This window comes from Lynx canadensis, chromosome B1 (assembly GCF_007474595.2).
Source record: "Lynx canadensis isolate LIC74 chromosome B1, mLynCan4.pri.v2, whole genome shotgun sequence".
Classification (NCBI taxonomy): Eukaryota; Metazoa; Chordata; class Mammalia; order Carnivora; family Felidae; genus Lynx; species Lynx canadensis.
The window spans coordinates 194,450,498-194,473,621 of NC_044306.2; the positions used below are offsets into that span (position 1 = coordinate 194,450,498).

Sequence of the window (23,124 nt, forward strand, 5' to 3'; positions counted from 1 at the left end):
TACTAAAATTTGGTATTTCAAAACAATTTTGATATTCCATATAGCTGGTAGGGATACAACTAGTGTATCTTGTAAAGCAAATTGCTCTGAAATGTCAAAACCTCATAGACTCAGCGATTCCGTGTCTGGGAATCTACTGAGGAAATAATGTGATTCCAGCATCGTAACAGCTGAAACAGACTAAATTACACAGCCATTGCAAACAACGTCAAAATCACAGTGGCTTTAAGCAAGAAAGAGTTGTTTCGTGCTCACACTACACGTTTATCACAGGTCGACTGGGGTTTTGCTCCATAAGTCCTCGCTCTGGGACCCAAGCTGATGAAGACTCCGTGTCTGTAAAGTCGCTGATTGTCAGGGAAGGGAGAAGGGGACGGTGGCAGATCACAGACCAGTTCTTAAAGGTGCCCGCCCGGAAACCACGCACACTCCCTCTCACATCTCTTTGGCCACCGCAAGTCACACCCAAGGAACTTGAACAGGCAGGAAAATGCAAACCATGTGTGTGGAAGATGAGCCCAGACATATTTTGTAAACAACTCTACACAACCCGAGGGGCCACCACAGGCACTGTGCACAGAGGTGTGTGTGGCAGTGTTGTCTGTAAGCAAACTAAAATAGGCAACAACAAAGGATGGTAAGCAACCCAAAGTACTCACATTTCTGAAATATTAGCCAACCGTTACTACAAGTCCACACGAGATTTGCAAAAGCGTAAGAAGCGCTCACATTTAAAATGAAATGCATGGGGCGCCTGGGTGGCTCAGTCGGTTAAGCCGCCGACTTCGGCTCAGGTAATGATCTCACGGTCCGTGAGTTCAAGCCCCGCGTCGGGCTCTGTGCTGACAGCTCAGAGCCTGGAGCCTGTTTCAGATTCTGTGTCTCCCTCTCTCTGACCCTCCCCCGTTCATGCTCTGTCTCTCTCTGTCTTAAAAATAAATAAAACGTTAAAAAAAATTAAAAAAAAAAAAAAAAAAACGAAATGCAGGATGACGTAGACTGAGCATGAGCCCTCATTGCTCAAAATAAACGGGCAAAAGTCTGGAAACATTAGTCAGCCCCCCAAAATTCCCAAGGAAGGGATAAGTCCAGAGAAGTTCCCAAATCTCCAGTTCAGAATACTACTGCCTGGCTTGGTCTGTAAAGAATACAACTGTTGGTCTTGGGGTTGTGTGTTCGAGCCCCACGTTGGGCACAGAGATGATTTAAACATAAAATCTTGAAAGAAAGAAAGAAAGAAAGAAAGAAAGAAAGAAAGAAAGAAAGAAAGAAAGAAAGAAAGAATCGTACTGGAACATGCGATTTCCCTGATAAAATGTTTCCGTTAGTGAGGCGGGGGCCGGAAAGGCAGGTGGCAATGAGATACCCACGCTGGACTTATTGTCTGACAAAGTGACACCTAATGCCAGCAGCAGCAAAGCGACAGTGCACTTCACGCTGTGTACGTTTTAGCTTGCTTCAAAATAATGCTAATGGTCACGGTTAAATCCACAAATGCCAAAGTCTGGCGACCACTATGCTGAAGGGGTCACCTTTACTTATACACGATGAATTTTTTCTTATCTATATTTTCTATAATTTGTCATTTTTAAAAATAACTTTTTAAGAATAAGTCTAGAAAGAACGTCCAGATATTCTTCTTTTTTTAAAACATGCTTATTTGTTTACTTTTGAAAGAGAGAGTGTGAGAGACAGAGAGACAGAGACAGAGAGAGAGAATCCCAAGCAGGCTCTGCACTGTCAGCACAGAGCCCAACTTGGGACTTGAACCCATGAGCTGGGAGATCGCGACCTGAGCCAAAACCAAGAGTCGCACAATTAACCGACTGAGCCATCCAAGCGGCCCTAATGTGTCATTTTTTAATCCTGAGTGGCTACTACATTGATAAGAAAAAAAGGTAATAAAAAATGCATGCAGATACAATGAAGCTATATGATGCAGCAGATGTAAGTCCATGACTCCTCGACTTACGAGCTCTGTAATAAGCCTGGTTAAGTTTCCTGATCCCTTTGTGCCTCATAAGGATCCCTCCCTCATAGGATTGTTGTAAAGATTAAATCATTTAAAATAATAATTATTGGGCACCTGGACGGCTCCATCGGTTAAGCGTCTGACTGACTTCGCCTTAGGTCATGATCTCACGGTTCATGGGTTGGAGTCCCACATGGGGCTCTGTGCTGACAGCTCAGAGCCTGGAGCCTGCCTCAGAGTTTGTGTCTTTCTCTCTGCTCCTCCCTGCTCACTCTCGGTCAAAACTGAATAGACATTAAAAAAAATTTTAAATAATAATTATTAACATCTATTGAATGAATACTTCTCTGCTACAATTCAGACCCTCTCCTCATCGTTATGCTAAACTCCTCTCCTTGTGCATACACGACCCAGCTCATTCCAAGGGCTCCTAAAACGTGGGTATGATTCTTGGACTCCCATTCCAGAGTTGGAGAGGGTAGAGGAGATTGGTTTGGAGCACACTCTTTGACGTGGGGCCGGTGCACGGCAAAGAGTACATGGTTTGTTGTTGTTGTTGTTTTACGAGAATGTTGACATTGCCCCTGAGTTGCTGTGACAACCAACCCCACATTCAGGCGATGAGGCACCCACAGCCTCCGTGAGCGCTGGCAGCCCAATGCTCACTGAGCGGAGTCTCCACTGGAAACGAAGCCTATGGGTAGTGAGCAAAAGTGGGGTGCCCCCGCTGGCGCAGCAGGAGAGTGCAGACATTAACAGTGCCTTTTGCCTGGCGCAGGCCCATTGCCCTGCTCTAAGCCACAACGTGGAAGAGGGTCTAACAAAAGTCACCCTGATTAACAATGGACCCAGTGGACACCTGGGGATCCAGAATGGGACAAAAAGGGACACGGACAGCCCTGAAAGGGGGTGGGTGGTTGTAGGTCATGGGACCCTGAAGCCCACTGGCCTCCTAGTCAATAGAGCCAACGGTTAATAGACTATCATGAACTGGTAGCTGTATAGACCTTCCACAAAAGACCATTTCCGTGTCTCCAGTTTACCCTCTGCTCACCTGTCACCTATCACCTCCTCTATCATTAATATCAGTCTCGGGGACATTTCTGACCCCCACATCTCAATCTCAGGTGTCCCAGGGGTTCGCATAAAACAAGGATCACCCCATTTTACATAGCAGTCAAAACCACATTGATTTAAAATACCAGGGCAGCCGCGGCGTGGTGGTAGTAATAGTGACTAGTTAATATCCTCATCTATACCAACACTCACTGAATGTGTCCCCTGTGCCAGGCGCTGCAGTAAGTATTTGGGCTCCTACGTCCTCACACCTCTACGGAGCAGAGTGAATCAGACTGGGCCAAACATGGATGGGAAGAGAGGCTCAGAGAAGTTAAGTCATGACCCGATGGGCCCAGTCTCTGAACCCCACTGTCTCATGTTTGCAGGCCTACACCTGCTTAGCCTCTCAGCTGCCCTCCCCATGCTTACCTGCATAGATGCCATTTTCCAGTAAGAATCCACAGGGTTGTTCTCACAATCTTCTGACATAGGGCAGGACTGATAATCGAGCCCTAAGGGGAAAACAGACAAACATGTTTCATTCCAAACATTGTATCAAAGAAGAATTAATTTAAAATATTTGCTGGCCCCACAAAATCTATTTAGCTTGTGTTTACAAGTTTGACATTCACGGTAGTTCTGCCCACCCAATCCACAAGGAACGTGGCGAGGGATCACTCAATCCGTGACAGCAGGACAGGTGTCATTTTGCTCAGCACAAATGTGAAGAAGGCAGAGAACTAAGCAGTTAGTGAATGAGTAAGGCTGCCGACCACTGAGCATCAGCACGTTAGCTGGGTTATTTCTTTACTGAAGTTCGAGTGAAATTATTTTTTAAAAAAACTCTTTGCAGGGTGCCTGGGTGGCTCAGTCCGTTAAGCATCTGACTCTTGATTTTTGGATCAGGTCATAATCCCACGCTTGTGGGATCGAGCCCCACATCAGGCGCTACACTGAGTGAGGAGCCTGCTTAGGATTATCTCTCTCTCTCTCTCTCCCCCTCTCTCTCTCTCTCTTTCTCTCTCTCAAATAAAATTTTTTTAATTAAAAAAAAAAACTTGGCTTTCTTGGGAGAAGTGCTTTCTCCAGTTAGCCCTGGTCTTGGACATAAATAAAACAAAAATACACCAAGAAAGTGATAGTCCTTGGCCAAAAAATAGATATTTTATAAAATTTAAAATATATAACATGTCGGCACAAAAACAGACACTCAGATCAATGGAAGAGAACAGAGAACCCAGAAATGGACCCACAAACATATGGCCAACTAATCTTTGACAAAGCAGGAAAGAATATCCAATGGAAAAAAGACAGTCTCTTCAGCAAGTGGTGCTGGGAAAACTGGACAGCAACATGCAAAAGAATGAACCTGGACCACTTTCTCACACCATACACAAAATAAATTCAAAATGGATGAAAGACTTCAATGTAAGACAGAAAGCCATCAAAATCCTCAAGGAGAAAGCAGGCAAAAACCTCTCTGATCTTGGCCACAGCAACTTCTTACTCAACACATCTCCAGAGGCAAAGGAAACAAAAGCAAAAAGGAACTACTGGGACCTCATCAAAATAAAAAGCTTCTGCACAATGAAGGAAACAATCAGCAAAACTAAAAGGCAACCAATGGAATGGGAGAAGATACTTGCAAACGATATATCAAATAAAGGGTTAGTATCCAAAATCTATAAAGAACTTATCAAACTCAACACCAAAAAAACAAAGAATCCAGTGAAGAAATGGGCAAAAGACATGAATAGACACTTCTCCAAGGAAGACATTCAGATGGCCAACCAACACATGAAAAAATGCTCAACATCACTCATCATCAGGGAAGTACAAATCAAAACCACAATGAGATACCACCTTACACCTGTCAGAATGGCAAACATTAACAACTCAGGCAACAACAGATGTTGGCAAGGATGCGGAGAGAGAGGATCTCTTTTGCACTGCTGGTGGGAATGCAAACTGGTGCAGCCACTCTGGAAAACAGTATGGAGGTTCCTCAAAAAATTAATAGAACTTCCTTATGACCCAGCAATTGCACTATTAGGTAATTCATCCAAGGGGTACAGGTGTGCTGTTTTGAAGGGGCACATGCACCCCAATGTTTATAGCAGCCCTTTCAACAATAGCCAAAGTATGGAAAGAGCCCAAATGTCCATCGATGGATGGATGAATGGATAAAGAAGATGTAGTATATATGTACAATGGAGTATTACTCGGCAATCAAACAGAAATGAAATCTTGCCATTTGCAACTACGTGGATGGAACTAGAGGGTATTATGCTAAGTGAAATTCGCCAGTCAGAGAAAGACAAATATATGACTTCACTCATATAAGGACTTTAAGATACAAAACAGATGATCATAAGGGAAGGGAAGCAAAAATAATATAAAAACAGGGAGGGGGACAAAACATAAGAGACCCTTAAATATGGAGAACAAACAGAGGGTTACTGGAGGGGGGGTGGGAGGGGGAGGGGCTAAATGGGTAAGGGGCACTAAGGAACCTACTCCTGAAAACATTGTTGCACTAGATGCTAACTAACTTGGATGTAAATTTTAAAAATTTTAAAAATTAAAAAAACATAAAAAGAGTAATATTCTATAAACTTCAAAATTAAAATGTTACTAATATAATATTACATAATCTTTCAAAATTCAAATAAACATTTTTGTGCATATATATATACATAAAGTGTTAAAATGTATTAATTCTTTAAAATTTTAATGACAGAATTCAGCAGCCATATAATGGGATCATGTCCACCATTTACTCTATGAAAAAGGAGAAGGTACTCACTGACAAGTTGTCCTAGAGAGAACCAAACAGGGCAACATATGTGCTTCCGAGGGGAAGTATGGGGAGCTCCCACGCCCCCTCCAGGCCCACCACCCTCCCAGCATCTGCGTTCACCAACTCAGAAACCCTCTGAACCCCACTACACAAGGGTTTTATGAGATTTCATTACGCAGACACAACTGATTAAATCGCCAGTTTGGCGGTTAACTCAACCGCCAGCCCCTCTTTCCATCCTGGAGGACAGAGACGGGGCTGAGAGCTCACAGGCTCTAATCAGGCTTTCCTTGGTCTTCCTGGTAACCAACCCCCATGTGAAGCTCTTTAGGGGCCCCCAGCCACCAGTCATCTCATTACCCCACAAAAGACACTCTTCTCTCTCCTCGGATTCCCAGGGCTTTAGAAGCTGTGTGCCAGGAAATGGGGACAAAGACCAAACATTTGTTTGTGATTATACTGTACTCTCCTTTCCTTCACGTTCTTTCTCTCACACCCCTTCCCCATTCTCCCCACCCTGCTGCAGGATAACCACAGACTTCCTGGTCACTGTCCGTTGAACAAATGACCGTGTGCATTGATCTGAGCCCTGCAATTTTCCATCTCCCCACCCATGAAAGCCAGAGTCCTCACAGGTCCCATGTTGTCTGGCCTTCCTTTATTCCTCTAGCCTCACAGCCTGTACTTTTCTCTTTAGTCACTGTCGTTCTTGCTGTCCCTTAAATATGCCAGACACCCTTCCACAGATTATTTTACTTGCCTGTGTATTGTTTTATCTCCCGTCTATAGTGTAAGAATGGGGTATGATTTGCCTGTTTTATCCTCTGCTGTGTTCCCAGTGCCTAGAAGAGGAGGGCTTGGCACAGAGTAGGCTCTCTATGGCTCTGGGTTGGATGAATGGATGACTGGAGGAGAATACAAAGAACTGAGCTTAGGCTACCTTTGAACGTGACTCCAATACCCAGGGAGGAGGAATCTCCAGTTTTCTCAAGGGAGCACCCCCCTCCCGCCTCCACCTTTCCTGCTCACCCTTCGAGACTCACTGAGAACCAAGAACTGCTGGGAAGCTTCACGGATACCCTGGTCTAGGCTGGTGTCTGTGCTACTGCTTAGGACCTGGCTTTTCCTGCGTCAGAGCACAGCACAGAAGGGAACGTCCCTCACAAGGCTATAAGCGCCCCGAGGAGGGGGCTCTGTTATCTCCAGTTCCCAGAAGGATCTGGGAGATAAAATGCATGAGGAGAGTTTTCATTCCCACCAGGCCAGCCCTTGTGACTTTCACTGTGATTTCAGTCTCCAAATGTCTGCCGGCACTTGGCGTGGCATTTAAGAGCACAGGCTTCAGAATCCATCAGGAGAGAATTAACTCCTGGCGCTGCTTCTTCCAGTGATTTAACCTCCCTAAGCGTCCGTTTCCCCTTCTGGAAAGTGAGGGTGGTGAGGCCAAGTTGTGCAGGATTGGGAGCGTGTGTTCTGGAGTCAGACTGTCTGCCTCTGCTGCTTCCTGGCTGTTCACTCCTCAGCAGGTTTCTTAACCTTGCTGGGCCTCAGGGTCCTCATTTATCGAAACAGGAATTAGGAGAAGACCTATCTCTTGGGGCTGGTGCAGAGATTAAATTAGTTAATACTGTATATGTAAAGTGCTTAGAGAGTACCCAGCAAAAGATAAGTGCTTTCTACCTATTATTGTTATTATTAATTATTATTACCACCTACCTCAGAGGATTTGGGGGGAATCAAATGAGACAAATGCATATGAAAGCATTTAGCACAAATGCACAATATCTACTTAAATGAGAGCTCTTACTTTTGTTTTATTTTTAAGATTTTATGGGGCGCCTGGGTGGCCCAGTCAATTAGGCATCGACTTCAGCGCAGGTCATGATCTCACGCTGCTTCGTGAGTTCGAGCCCCACGTCGGGCTCTGTGCTGACAGCTCAGAGCCTGCTTCGGATTCTGTGTCTCCCTCTCTCTCTGTCCCTCTCCCACTCACGCTCTGTCTCTCTCTCTCAAAAATAAATAAACATTTAAAAAACAGATTTTATTTTTTTAAGTAATCCTACACCCAACACGGGGGCTCGAACTCACAAACCCGACCCCGAAATCAAGAGCTGCGTGCTCCAACAACTGAGCCAGCCAGGCCCCCGGAGCTCATACTTTTCTTGTGGTTTGTGCAGGAGTCTTACCGGAGGCATTTTCCTGTCGACACCAGCTCAGAAAATCTCCAATCCTGCCGTACAGAACATCACACAGAGGCATAAAGCGACGGGCATTCTCCGCATAGCTAGTGACAAGGAGGTGGTTGTTTTCCCAGAACAGGGACTAAGGAAAAAGCAAACACAAGATTACCATATAAAATAAAATCAAGGCAGATTTTTTTCAGACACGTCAGGCAGTCCATTGCTCATTCAACTCCAGCTTGCCTGACAACTGAACTTTCTTTTTGTCTCTGTTTACCCATTCAGAGAGTATCCCGATATTTACTCCCCTTATTCCTAGGGTATCAGGCAAACATTAACAAAATACTTTCCCAGCAGCGTTCATATAAACATTTCTGGATTTAAAAAAAGATCAAAGGACCTGGGTTTGAATCCTGAGTCTGTTCATACACTAGATGTGTGATCTTGAGCAAAGCATGTAATCTCCCTGTGCCTCGGTTTCAACATCTGGAAAATGGGGAGCATGAGCCTTTTCTCTTCTACCACAGCTGTGTTCAGGATAATATGTAACCACAAAAAAGCACTTCCCAGAGCATAAAGTGCCTCAGAAATATGTGACTTTTATATTATGTTTTACAGTTTCCACCGTCAAGCTACGGTGTTTTCACACAACAGTAATACAAATAACGATATCCCACTCATAATCTCATTAGATCCTTAGTAGTCCACTTGGTCTATGCCCAGACTGGAAGGTTCCTGGGGGAGGGGCTGTTTTGTTCTCTGTTGCACTTTGTCCACTTGTTGCCTTAGCACAATGTTCAGCAGGTGGAAGTAAATTGGGAACTATTTCCTGAGTTCATCAGCTAGCACCAAAGAAAGAACAAAATTCATCGTTCCTCTTTTTACTGGCAGGGAGCTGGCAAGGTGCAAAATGCAACCTATTTTCAATCTATTATATCACTGAACCTTCCAGCTCTATCAGAAATGATGTTAAGATTCTCTCATTGGTAAACATTATTGTTACCTGATTTTACAATGAAAAATCAGGTTAAGAATTATGTTGTCAGAGAAACAATAAAGGTATCTTTCTTTAAACTCAAGGTATTGTTCTAAGCAAGCATTTTATGTAGATTTTCTCATTTATTTTGATTTTATTAGAACTCAAAACATAAAAAAAAAAAGAATAACTCAGAACATAGACATGTGGTTTTCTTAATGGTACTGAACAGATAGAATCTTAAGGTTCCTTAAAATGAGGGATCAGGGGGCACCTGGGTGGCTCAGTTGGTGAAGCATCTGACTTCGACTCAGGTCACAGTCTCACAGTTTGTGAGTTTGAGCCCCGTGTCAGGCTCTGTGCTGACAGCTCAGAGCCTGGAACCTGCTTTGGATTCTGTGTCTCCCTCTCTTTCTGCCCCTCCCCTGCTCACACTCTGTCTCTCCTTCTCTCTCAAAAATAAATAAACATTAAAATAATAATGATAATGATAATAATAATAATAATAATAATAATAAAAGGAGGGATCAGTCTTCTGGGAAGATATTGAGGTTAAAGCCTTTCTGAGTCCCTCAAAGTTCAGACCAAATGGGGCCAGTTGGGACACAGGTTATTCAGAATTGGCTCGGGGCAGAGGCCCAGGAAGAAGGTGTGGCAACGTCCTAATGTGGTGATTCCTGCACAGACTTGTTGACCTAGGAAAGTCCCTTCTGCCCAGACAGGCAGGAGACCCAGGATTACCAGTGAAGATGCCTTCCCATCAGAGAGCTCAGGTGAGTTTGTTGCTTGATTTTTTGGTGATACTGAAATAGGGTCCCACAGGGTCACAGATACTGGCCCAGGCACTATCTATCTCTGTAGAGACAGAGAAGAACATTTTACCTTGTCCCTGGGAATGGAGTGTCTGGAGAGGCTAATAAAAAGGTCATAGTCCGAGGGAAATACAGAACAGGGATCCTTGTCCAGAACCACTTTAAAGGCTTCCCAGATAGCTGTGCAGTTCTTGTCCCTGTACAGAATTACAAGTTAAAAAAGAAAAGAAAAGAAAAAAAAAACCAACGACATCATGAAGTGATGTGAAATACTGTCGTTTCTCTCAAAGTTCAACAGCTTTACAAGCAATTTTGCCATTTATTAACTCTGCAGAACTAGGCACAAGAAAGGCAGCAAACTGTCATGTCTCATGCATTAACCCCAGCTCAGAAGAGGAGAAGACAAACCCATGACGGATTTAGGAATCTGACCGTGAAAGTGGTCTCAGAAGGAACTACACACATGTTTCAGAGCTAAGGAACCTAAGTCTTGTCTCAGGCTCCCAGAGACCAGCAGAAAAAGCACTGTGCTGGAGGATGACAATTCCAATAAGCCAATGCAGGCCCCCAATTTGAGGTGCCTCTCCATGTAGACCTAAGGTCCATTGTGTCAGGGGCCAGGTGAGATCAGGCTGGTGGACAAGACCTTATAAAACCAGGCATGGGCTCTGAGTGTTGACAAAAGCTGTTACACCCACTGCTAATGTTATTTAGGAATAAGGTCACATCAGGGACCTAATGTCTCATGAGTGAGAAAATAACTATCTTGTTTCTCCAGCATATTTGTTTTCAGCTTCACAAGTCCTTGAGGACCTCACCGTTCCTGGGAACCCTCCAAAGTTACTCGGGAGAGTAGATTCCTTGGGTACCTGGGTGGTGCAGTCGGTTAAGTGTCTGACTCTTGATCTCAGCTCAGGTCACGATCTCATGGTTCAATCTCATGGTTCGTGAGTTGGAGCCCCACATCAGACTCTGCACTGATGGTTGGGAGGCTGCTTGGGATTCTCTCTCCTCTCTGCCCCTCCCCCACGTGTGTGTGTGTGTGTGTGTGTGTGTGTGTGTGTGCGCGCGCACGCGTGCGCGTGCACCCTCTACTCTCTACTCTCTCTCTCCCTTTCTCTCAAAATAAATAAATAAACTTAAAGAAATTTTTTAAAAGAGAGAGAGAGAGAGTAGATGCCTGGGAACACAGATCATAAATGTTCCTGGGAAATTGTAGTTAAGCTAACCCCTTGTAAGCCATGCTGGAAAGATTACAAAGTTTACCAAGTTCCTGTGACCAGCTACCTATTTGCAAGAATAACTGGACAAAATGGTGCGGCTGGCAGTATAAGCAGCTCTGAAGTTTGTGTTAGAGGAGACAGTGCTTTGAGAACTATCTCCCTGTCTCCTTCCTCGCTGAAAGTAATAAAAAACATTCGCTCAAGAAAACATTCGCTCAAGCCAAGGGATTTGGGCTGATCTATCGGCTGACACGCCCAAGCCGTCACCCTTTGCATTAGGTGACACTAAAGCAGAAAGGATGCCCTCCAGCGACAGCCACCACTCTTGAAGTCCATTCTAGCTTTTCAAAAACATTCCCCAAGGCATTTGTAACTTTGTATGTCTCGTGGTGGGCAGTGGCTATCATGGGTGGGTTCCCTACACGATTCTCTGCTGTTTTTATTTGTCTGAACCTTGTCACCAAAAAAAAAAAAAAAAAAAAAAAAAAAAAAAAAAACCTGGCACAAAAAAAAAACATTATGAAAACAGCAAAAGTAGGTCCAAAGAAGGTATAAAGATTAGTACGAAGCACCGTGCGGGCAAGAGAGACTCAACTTAGAAAGTCCTCTACCTTAGGGGATCTGATAATGAATTGCCCAAGTCCCCGGACTCACCAATTCCAGCGGAAGGCCCTCTTCCTGGGTCTGACCCCTCTGGCTGAGCACTTGCTGTCTGTCATCCAAACTCCCCTCTACCTAAGCCTCACCTCTAGGCCGACCACCCACAGCCTGCTTCACACACACACACACACACACACACGCACACCGCTAGACTCCCCACTCTCCACATTTGGCTCCCCGCACCTCTAGAACCCCCACTTTCCCCCACCCCTCTCGGGTCAAGATCCTCCCCTTCCCCCCAGGCCCCGACCTTCAGACTCCCCACGCCCTCCTCACCTCCAGACCTCCCGCCGCCCCCGCCTCGCTCACCGCAGCTCCGGGCTCAGCAGGGAGCTGTACTCCGCGCAGCGGCCCAGAAAGATGCTCCGTAGGTGCGGGCTGGTGCCCTCCCCGCGCCACCGCGCGCCCCCTGCGCCCGCAGCGGGCACCAGCAGCAGCGGCAGCAGCGACAGCAGCGAGGACGCGCGCCCCAGGGCTGCCATCCCCCGGACTTTGTCCCTCCGGCTCTGTCTTCTGGACTCGCTCCTCTCCCCTGCACGAAGCCGGCTCCCTCCAGCTGCGCTCCGCAGACGCGCACCCCACCCCACCCCCACCCCCTCCCTCTCCGCCCCTGCGAGCTGCTTCAGTTCCAGGACTGAGTTAGGACTTCACCGGGAACAGGACTCTGGCTCTTGGCTGATCTCCTCCCCCTCCCCTCCCCCTCCCCTCCCCCTCCCCCTTCTCCTTCTTCTCTTTTTAAAGATTTTAATTTTTAAGTAATCTCTACGCTCAAGGTGGGGCTTGGGCTCCCAACCCTGAGATCAAGAGTAGCGTGCTCTGCTCTACGGACTGAGCCAGCCAGACGCCCCTTTTGTTCTTCTGCTCTTTTGTTTGTTTTTTTTTTAATGTTTATTTTTGACAGAGACAGAGACAGAATGCGAGTGGGTTAGGGGCAGAGAGAGAGGGAGACACAGAAGCAGAAGCAGGCCCCAGGCTCTGAGCTGTCAGCACAGAGCCCGACGCGGGGCTGGAACTCACAAGCTGTGAGATCGTGACCTGAGCCGAAGTCGGACGCTCAACCGACTGAGCCACCCAGGCGCCCCATCTTTTGTTTTGTTTTTAATTGAAGTGTAATTAGCATACAGTTTCAGGTGTAGGACAATTCTGTACATTACTGCATGCTCACCACACATGTAGTCAACATCTGTCATCACAGGTTATTATAATACTATTGACTACGTTCCCCAGGCTATACTTTTCATCTTCCTGACTTCTTTAATTTAGGAGCCCCTTAATCCTTTTTACCTTGTTTCGCCCATCCCGCCCCCACCCCCGTCCTGGCAACCGCCAGTCTGACAAACAACAAACAAACAGAAAAACAGGCTCTGGGCTAATATTGGCCAGGAAGAAAGAGCTCCCAAAGAAACAAGGTTGGGGAATAGGCCTGGGAAGTTTAGTCATTGAAAGAAAGATATTTCTGGTCCCAAACTCTGACACCTTTGATAGAAGCCCTCTTTTCCACTGGTCAATGGTGAGTGGGTTTTGTTTTCAGGAAGTAATAACCACAAACACTAATGTTTGTTGAGCTGCTATTATGTGCCAAGCACTCTATAAGCATAGTTTTCAATTACTTTTCACAACATCCCTCCCAGCTGGGTTTATTATCTCCATTTTATTTATTTATTTATTTACTTATTTATTTATTTATTTTTGTATTTATTTTCATCCCCATTTTAGAGATGAGGAAACGCCGGGAAGTTAAGGAACTTGTGGGAGGTTATAATCTCCCTTCCAGATAAATGCAAACTCCCAGAGGTAGGCAATTCAGAGAGCCAGGATTGCCAGAATTGCACTTGGAATTCTGGGGGCCCTAATCCTCGATTCTCACAGTAATGATAGCTGTGAACAGAGTGCCCACAGCAAGCATCTGGTAAACATGGGGAGCTGGCGAGGGGTGGGGTTGGGGGTTCTGTAACATTTTATGTGACTCTTTCTCTCTTTTTTATTTATTTTGTTAAACGTGTATTTATTTTTGAGAGAGTGTAAGTGGGGGAGGTGCAGAGAGAATGGGAGACAGGACAGAAGCGGGGCTCCCTGCTGACAGCAGAGAGCCAGATGCGGGGCTAGAACTCACAAACCAAACACACAAACCTGGAGATCATGACCTGAGCTGAAGTCGGACACTCAACTGACTGAGGCATCGAGGTGTCCCATCTACCTTTTTTATTTATTATTTTTTAAGTTTTTTGCTTTGTTTTGTTTGAGAGAGAGGGCACAAGTGGGTCAGAGGCAGAGAGAGAGGGAAGTGGGACTCACCCAAAACGGGGCTCGAGCTCACTCAATTTGGGGCTCAAACTCAAAACCGTGAGATCATGACCTGAGCTGAAGTCAGATGCTTAACCGACTAAACCACCCAGGCGCCCTGACTCTCTTTTTCACTTGTAAAGTTTATAACCAAAACCCACATTCTCCTGTCCAGTCCTCCCTGACTCAGTTCACTTTCCAGAAATGAGCATTTTTAATTATTTCAAAAAAAACTTTTACTTACTTCTGCGTTTCCAAATAACATGGCTATCTGCTGTTTCTTGATGTTTCTATCTTGGATATTATTCTTTGACTTCCTAAGATGGAAAAGGAAATTTTAATTTTAACCTCACACATCCTCAGAAGGCATCTTTCTGTGCCTTTCATCATCCCAAGTGTTTTATCTCAAGCTTGAAATCAGTAATCAGCATCTACGTTATTATGACCTGTGAGTATTATTCATGGCTGAGCTTGTGGTATTCTATGATTCTGTTTCCTTTTTTGTGAACTTTCTCTTTATCCTAGAGGAAAGAATTAATCTCTGTTATCCTCCTCCCTTCCCCCTTTCTTCACCCACCACCCACACTTCTTTGTTTGTGTGCTTGGTATCCTATGGACACTTATGATTATGGTCAAATTCTCTGCAAGATGCATGCATCTCTCAACGCATTCAAAAGTGTCAGTCTGGGGGCGCCTTGGTGGCTCAGTGGGTTAAGGCTCTGACTTTGGCTCAGGTCATGATCTCACAGCTTGTGAGTGAATTCAAGCCTGCTTGGGATTCTGTGTCTCCCTCTCTCTCTGCTCCTCCCCTGCTTGTGCTCTCTCTCTCTCTCTCTCTCTCTCTCAAAAATAAACAGTAAAAAAATTTTTTTTTAAGTATCAGTCTGTATTTTAGGTGATGTGTTTGATATCTTTCTTTCCCTTCCTTTCTTTCCTTCCTTCCCTCCCTCCTTCCCTCCTCCCTCCCTCCCTTCCTCCTTTATTTCTTCCTCTTTCTTTCTTTCTTTCTTTCTTTCTTTCTTTCTTTCTTTCTTTCTTTCTTTCTCTTTCTTTCTTTCTTTTTTCTTTCTTTCTTTTTCTTTCTTTCTTTCTTTTTCTTTTTCTTTCCTTAGAAACATCCTTCCCAGAGCACAAAACATGGAAACTAAATAGAATACCAAGTACATAAACAAATAAGCTTGGCTGGGGGTTGAGGAGAGATAGTTATTACCTCTGGGGTGAGCAAGAAGTTTACAAGAAAGGAAACAATCATAGAATACTGTAAGTTTAACTGTGAATGATATTCACAGGTCATAATAATGTGAATGCTGATTACTGATTTAAAGCTTGTGTCTAGAAAATAGAAGGAACTCAACAACTCAGAAACAACAAGAAACGCAACACAAATTTTTAAATCGGCAAAATAATTGAACAGATACCTCACCAAAGAAGATATTTACCAAGAAAAAGATGAACACATGTCTATCTGAAGATTTACACATGAAATGTTCATTGAGCTTAGTCCATAAAACCCCCAAACTAAACAATGTAAATGTCCAACAAGAAAAGAATAAACAAATTGTGATCTAGTCATACAATGGAATACCACTCAGCAATGCAAAGGCATACACTACTGATACACTGAAGCATCTAAAAGTGTTCACACTGAGTGAAAGAAGCTACAGGAAAAAATATATATATAATTTATTATGCCCCTTATAGGAAGTTCTAGAAAAAGGAATAGAATGCTGACATCCAGAGTTGGAGGAAAGAGATTTCAGATGGTACCAATTGCTCAAGCAAAGGCAGAATAATGGGAAAGCATGGGACTTTTTCTGGAAAAAGATCAAAAGCTAGTTTTATTGATAGAGTGTAGCCTGAGACTTGACGGGAAAGCTAGGGTCACACAAAAACCTCGAACTCAGTACTAATTTGTACTTTGTTTCCTTGAACTTTAAGAGTTTTCAGTGGGGCGCCTGGGTGGCGCAGTCGGTTAAGCATCCGACTTCAGCCAGGTCACGATCTCACCGTCCGGGAGTTCGAGCCCCGCGTCGGGCTCTGGGCTGATGGCTCGGAGCCTGGAGCCTGTTTCCGATTCTGTGTCTCCCTCTCTCTCTGCCCCTCCCCCGTTCATGCTCTGTCTCTCTCTGTCCCAAAAATAAATAAACGTTGAAAAAAAAATTTAAAAAAAGGGGCGCCTGGGTGGCGCAGTCGGTTAAGCGTCCGACTTCAGCCAGGTCACGATCTCACGGTCCGTGAGTTCGAGCCCCACGTCGGGCTCTGGGCTGATGGCTCGGAGCCTGGAGCCTGTTTCCGATTCTGTGTCTCCCTCTCTCTCTGCCCCTCCCCCGTTCATGCTCTGTCTCTCTCTGTCCCAAAAATAAATAAACGTTGAAAAAAAAAAAAAAAGAGTTTTCAGTAATTCTGGACTTCCTTATTAAAAATGTCTCTTTTGTTGGCTGGCATTCTTGGTTGCTAAAGGATGAAGAGAAGTGAGGCTTTTGAAGGTCTTAGCACAGTGTGTTTCATAATGTTCTCTCAATGAATGTTTTGAATGCTTATCATCTTATTTGCTTCTTGTTTTTGTTTTCTGTTGTGGCAGGCCAGAGTAATGGCTCCACAATATCCTAATCCCCAGGAAACTGTGAATCCATCACCTTACACAGTTGGAGGGACTTTGCAAAAGTGATTAAGTTAAGGATCTTGAGATGGAAAGATTATAATGGATTGTCTGGATGGTCCAATGTCTTTTTAAGGGTCCTTATATCACCAGCTCCAGTCCTTGGGGTCCCTAAGAAATAGAAATTGATGGGCGTCCAACAGGAACAAAGGCCAGGGAATGTTTTTAAAGAGACTGAGGAGGGAAAGGAGTGACCTAAGCGCGAATGGGTGGGAAGAGATAAGAGGGAGTGGGGCAAGCATGTATGGCATGTCTCAATAGCATGATCAATCTCCACCCTCCCTCCCTCCCCCGCCCCCGCAGGATTTTTAGTATTATAATGAGGGAGAAAGTCGGTGAAAGGTCAGCACTGGGGTCCACCTTGGCGAAGACTGGTTTGGTTAGCTCTCTGCCAGTCTACATGATGAAGTCCCTCCTTTAGGTAAGCATGCTGCATTTGCATTCCTGCAAGATAACGCTACTCAAGAGGCCTAGAGTTCCAGCTGCCAAGGAATGCTGGGTTTTGGGTTAGGGTTGAGGGGGCCTGAGTCCAGTCCCCGCTCTGTCTCCCTTATAAAAGGGAGGCAGGTGGATCAGAGACACAGAGAAGGCAATGTAATGATGGAAGCGGAGAGATACTTGGGGGTGCTATGCTGCAGGATGGGGCCATGAGACAGGGAATGTAGGCAGACTCTTGAAGCTTGAAAATGCAAAGAAAGATTCTTCCTGGGGCGCCTGGGTGGCTCAGTCAGTTAAGCGTCCAACTTTGGCTCAGGTCATGATCTCGCGGTTCGTGAGTTCAAGCCCCACATCTGGCTGTCTGCTGTCAGCACAGAGCCTGCTTTGGATCCTCTGTCCTCTCTCTCTCTCTCTCTCTCTCTCTGCCCCTTTTCCTCTCACTCTCTCTCTTGCAAAAGTAAATATTTAAAAAAAATGGGGGGGGCACCTGATTGGCTCAATCAGTTGAGTGTCTGACTTTGGCTCAGGTCATGATCTCACGGTTTGTGGGTTCGAGCCCCGCACTGGGCTCTGTGCAGACATCTTGGAGTCTGGAGCCTGCTTCAGATTGTGTCGCCCTCTCTCTCTGCCCCTCCCCCACTCACACTGTCTGTGTCTCTGTCTCTCAAAAATAAACATTAAAAAATTTAAAAAAAAAGGAGAGATTGATTATTCCCTAGAGCCTCCAAAAGGAACAAGACTTGCTGACATCTTGACTTTACTCCTGGGAGACTGTCGTTGGACTTCTGACCTCATTTCTAAACAGATACATGTTGTTTTAAGCCACTAGGTTTATGGTAGCTTGTTAGAGCAGGATCTGGAAGTATCCCTTTTCTGTTTCCCTGTTTTCTTCAGTTCCGAGACTGAGCTTGGGATGTCACCAGGGACAGTTACTCTTGGCTAATCTTGGCCAGAATCTGCAAGGAGGTGCCCCAAAGCCGAGGTGAAGTTGGAGAACAGATGAGATAGCTACAGTCATCAAAACAATGAGATTTTTCTGGCTTCAAATTTTGGCAAGTCTGCTGGAACAAATACTCAAAATATGGAAGTGGTTTGCAACTGCACCGAGGCTGAAACCATTTGGGGGAACACAGTAGAAGAAATCTACATTGCCTTAAAACAGATTGTTAGTAGAAATACGGGTGTCAAAGACTCAGGTCTCTGAGGTCTCAGGAGTGAAGAGTATGGTAGAGAAAACCTATATCATCCTTTTTTTTAAGTTTATTTATTTATTTTGAAAGAGAGAGAGAGTGACTGGGAGACAGGCAGGGAAGGAGAGAGGATCCCAAACAGGCTCCATGCTGTCAGCGTGTAGCCCCACGAGATCATGACGGGAGCTGAAATCAACGGAGCCATCCAGGCACCCCAAACCTGTATGGTCTTAAAGAATACCTGTATCATTGGGGTGCCTTGGTGGCTCAGTAGGTTAAGCATCCTACTCTTTTTTTTTTATTTTTTTTAACATTTATTCATTTTTTGATAGAGCGTGAGTGGGGGAGGGGCAGAGAGAGAGAGGGAGACCCAGAATCCGAAGCAGGCTCCAGGCTCTGAGCTGCCAGCACAGAGCCTGACGCACAGGGCTCACACCCATGGACCCTGAGATCATGACCTGAGCTGAAGTCGGACGCTCAACCGACTGAGCCACCCAGGCGCCCCAAGCATCCTACTCTGAATCTCAGTTCAGGTCTTGATCTCAGAGTCATGAGTTCAAGCCCCATGTTGGGCTCCCTGCTGGACGTGAAGCCTACTTAAAAAAGAAAAAGAAAAAAAAGAATACCTAAGTCGTTGTAAACAAACTGTAGCATAATTGGATGTTAAAAGCACTGCTGTGAGGGCTCAGAAGCACCTCACCAGCAGTTTTTGGGTTTTTTGGGGTTCTGTTATAGAATGATAGAAAGGGGAAGTTTAGGATGGATTATGTCCTATAATTATATAGAAAACAGGACTTGAGAGCAACGAACTTGGATTTTATGTGAGATTTCCAAGCCAAGTATTGGAGGTATGTCCTGGGTTTTTTTGTGGCTTTTAGTAAAATGTAAAAGAGATAAAAAGGAGGGAACTGTTACAAAACGGAACCAGAATTTAATGTTTTTCTCCCTTTTTGAATGGGAATGGGTTGTGACTATTACCCTAGAACAGTCTGGGTATTTTGAAGCACAGAACTGGTTTCTAATTTCACAGGTCACAGATAGGTCACAGATGCAAGATTTTGCCTCAGGATAGATTATACCCAGATACTGTACCCACACCTAATCTAGGTGATTTAGGTGGAAGACTTGAGCCTTTGAGCCAGTGAGACTTAGGCGAGGTTTTGGACTTGAGTTGATGTAATGGGCTGAGACTTCTGGTCACATTCAAGATGGGTGAGTATCTTTCTCATGCAAGATGCATATGAGTCTTTGGTAAGAGTGGACTGTGATAGGCTGAGTCCCCCCTTCACCACCCAACAGATGTCCAGATCCTAATCCCCGAAACCTTGAATGTGTGCCTTGCACAAAGGGATTCGGCAGAGTGTCATATACCGACAAAAAGACACACGATCTTTGAGTCAGAAACAATTTATTACTCACAGCCAAAAAAAAAGAAGCAGACACATCAGTTTTGTTTGTTAGCTCCCCATACCCCAACTCCCACAGCGTGACATGGTAAGGATCAGATGTCACCTCTCCATCATGCAGTGGGTTGCATGACATTAGACTCTAGGGTTTTGTGGGGTTGCTGGTATATCTTCCCATCCTCGTCTCCAGGGAGATTATCCATTACTCTGGAATGCAAGCAAACAACTCAGGGGAGGGAAAGAAGGTTTTATCTTTACTTCCCTGGTATGTCTCTAGCTTCATGATCCTCAACTGTCTCCCTTTACAAACATTCTTTTTTTTTTTTTTTAATTTTTTTTTCAACGTTTTTTTAATTTTTGGGACAGAGAGAGACAGAGCATGAACGGGGGAGGGGCAGAGAGAGAGGGAGACACAGAATCGGAAACAGGCTCCAGGCTCCGAGCCATCAGCCCAGAGCCTGACTCGGGGCTCGAACTCACGGACCGCGAGATCGTGACCTGGCTGAAGTCGGACGCTTAACCGACTGCGCCACCCAGGCGCCCCGACAAACATTCTTAATGTGGATGCAAATACCTTCATTCAGAGAATCCACGCTGAGCGGACATGTGAGATATTCCTGGGGAACTGTATTCCAACACTTTATTTCGAGTCCCAAAAAGGCAAGTAAAAAAATCACCTTTGATAGAAGACAAAATCTGAAAACACAAATATTACAAGAATGCTAAGCATGGTAGCTGATGGAAAGGAATTGCTCACCTTTACAATTTTAGAGAGAGCCCTTGCCAAGAGCAACGCCACCCACTGGAATCAGTGACTATAGAAAGGCAGAAGTTGAAATTAATTTGAGGAACACATATTAAGCAATTTAAGTTGCTCAATTATCAGCAACAATGTGAGGAAGCCATATCAATCAATGCCATTTTCGAATGCTTATACAGATTATCGGACCAAATCAGATTTTAAAATGTTAAAAAAAAAAAAAAATGGGGGGGGCACCTGGGTGATTCAGTCAGTTAAGCATCGGACTTCAGCTCAGGTCGTGATCTCAAGGTTGGGGAGTTCAAGCCCCACATTGGACTCACTGCTATCCATGTAGAGCATGTTTCTGTCCCCCTCTCTCTGTCCCTCCCGTGCTCGCACATTGTCTCTTTTCTCAAAAATAAATAAATATTTTTAAAAATGTAAAAGAGACTTTGCCACACATTTAATAATTATTCCTGAGACTACAACCTCAAGTTACAGATGTTAGAGATCATTATTTGTTAATTAGATGTACATTACATCCCCACTTACTGTGTATCATACAAAATGGACATGAATTCTGCTCCTATGAAGCACTCATTCCAGGGTAGCAGATTGACAGAATTAGTTATCAAATAAATAAAAATATTACAAATGATACACTACCAAGAAAAGAAACAAAGGGAATAATGGAACAAAAACTAAGGTGGGTTAGGAAAATCCTCTTTAAGGAAGTTAACGTTGAATTCCATTTATTCTCAAAATGTCAGCCAGAGTCTTCTATTTATTTCATCTTATTTTATTCTTTTAAGTAATCTCTACACCCAATGTGGGGCACAAACTTACAACCCCAAGATCAAGAGGCACATGCTCTAGGGGCGTCTGAGTGGCTCCCGTTGATTACGCGTCCAACTTCAGCTCAGGTCACGATCTCACGGTTTGTGAGTTTGAGCCCCGCGTCGGGCTCTGGGCTGACAGCTCAGAGCCTGGAGCCCACTTCAGATTCCGTGTCTCCCTCTGTCCATCCCTCCGCTGATTGCACTCTGTCTCTCGCATTGTCTCAAAAATAAATAAATATTAAAAATAAAATAAAATTGAAAAAAAGAGGCACATGCTCTATTGACTGAGCCAGCTGGGCACCTATGAAGTGAATCTTTTAAAACCTAATTCACATCACATCTTTCCTCTGCATAATCCTTCAACTGCTCTCCATTTCAGACAAAAACCCAGAGGCCCTTTGATGGTCTACAGAGCCCTTCATGATTTGGTGCCCAAATAACAGTTCCCGAGCCTTCTTTCTTATTGCTGTTTCTATAGCACTTATTACCTTTAAAATATTTTAAGGGTTATTTATGGTCTGTCTGTCTCTCTCCCTGCCAGTTCCACGAAGTTCCACTACAGAATGATCTTTGCTTTCTTCATTTTGCATCCCAAATGTCTCTAGAAAACTTCCTGGCCTCTAACAGAAGTTCATTAAAGTTTTGGTCAAAGAATGGAAAGTTACATTATGATTTCATTAATATTTAAATATGCCAAAAATAAAAACCAAGTTACCACATACAATGCTGTGTTAGCATCTGAATTCAGCCTAGAAAAATGTCACAAAATAAGAAACACAAGAACACAAATCAGGGAAGATTCACTTAAGGTGACGGGTGTGTTTGACTGCTGAGAAGTTCGCTCCAGTCGGGAACACAGGAGGACAGTGCCACCCGCATATCTGCTGCACCTTTCAACCCGTTTCTTTCCTTTGCTTTTAACTGGGTCAGGACTGAAAACCCACGCTCGCACAAACTGGTTGTCGTGAACGGTAACAGAAGCGGGACGCTCTTTCTGCTTAGCAGAGGGAAGTCTTCCTTTACCTTAATCCAAAATGCCGATAATGTTAATGCTTCGTAGTCAGTCTTCAGTGTATATGAGGAACTGAGCTGCAGTAATTCACTCTCTTCTTCAGGCACCAAGTTTAACTCAATTACCGATTCTGGGTTTCGAAAAGCAAAGGGATCTTTCACCCAGCTGTTTTCTCTTAACGTTTCAAACTTCTCTTCTGGAAAGAAATGGTTAAAAGTTTGAGACAGAGAAGTGAGATGCACCAATATCTCTAATTTTATTTCTTTCAAAAGGTTTTCACTAATAACGTTCTCTTCGATATGTTGCAAAAATCTTGGAAACATGTAGTAGCTCGGACGGCTGCTTTTAAGCCTCGCTTGCCATAACGATAGTGTCTTTTGGAATCCCTGGATGCGTTCGACCTGTTGGAATATATTGCTATTTTCCCCCTGTAGTTTTAAACTCAGTTCGTGAAGAATGCCAAAAATATCTGTTAAATATGCCAATTTCATCACCCAAATGTCATCTTCCAAAATACTTGCCAAACGAGACTTTTTTTCAGTAAGAAAACGGTGGATCTTGTTCCTGAGTTCGTAAACCCTGCTTAGTATTTTACCATGAGACAACCAACGAACTTTGGTATGGTATAGTAAGTGGGTACGATTAGCTCCAATCTCTGAACAGAATGTCTCAAGAAGCTGGTTATTTAGCGGACTTCCTTTAATGAAGTTAACAACTTTCACTGCGTTTTTCAGTACTTCCAAGAGATTCTGTGGGATTTCTCTGGATGCTAAAGCTTCACGATGTATAAAACAGTGATTCCACACGGCGCCATTATTAGTCACTTCTAGCAATTTTTTAATTACTCTGCTGTGTCTTCCGGTTTTGCTTGCT

At 44.4% G+C, this 23,124-nt stretch overlaps 1 protein-coding gene and 1 non-coding gene across 4 annotated transcripts in view; both read right to left on the reverse strand.

The window, feature by feature from the left end:
* BST1 (bone marrow stromal cell antigen 1) overlaps nt 1–12,222 on the reverse strand; it is a 31,332-nt gene extending 19,110 nt beyond the window's left edge. Inside the window, exons 1-4 of the mRNA XM_030314173.1 lie at nt 11,992–12,222; nt 9,870–9,996; nt 8,018–8,153; nt 3,461–3,543 (exon numbers count right to left, since the gene is read on the reverse strand). Of these exons, the coding sequence (XP_030170033.1) occupies nt 3,461–3,543; nt 8,018–8,153; nt 9,870–9,996; nt 11,992–12,164 (519 nt within the window). The 5' untranslated portion in view covers nt 12,165–12,222. The remainder of the gene's footprint in view (nt 1–3,460; nt 3,544–8,017; nt 8,154–9,869; nt 9,997–11,991) is intronic.
* A 7,421-nt stretch (nt 12,223–19,643) lies between these two features.
* LOC115513098 lies at nt 19,644–22,449 on the reverse strand. Of its 3 annotated transcripts, none has more exons than XR_004343557.1 (3): nt 22,263–22,449; nt 20,233–20,354; nt 19,644–19,865 (listed from the first exon to the last, which is right to left on the reverse strand). It is a non-coding gene; the product is annotated as an uncharacterized LOC115513098 (transcript). The 3 variants fall into 3 exon arrangements; XR_004343558.1 differs by lacking the exon at nt 22,263–22,449 and adding an exon at nt 20,656–20,696; XR_004343556.1 differs by lacking the exon at nt 22,263–22,449 and having other exon boundaries at nt 20,233–20,649.
* Nucleotides 22,450–23,124: the final 675 nt, after the last annotated feature.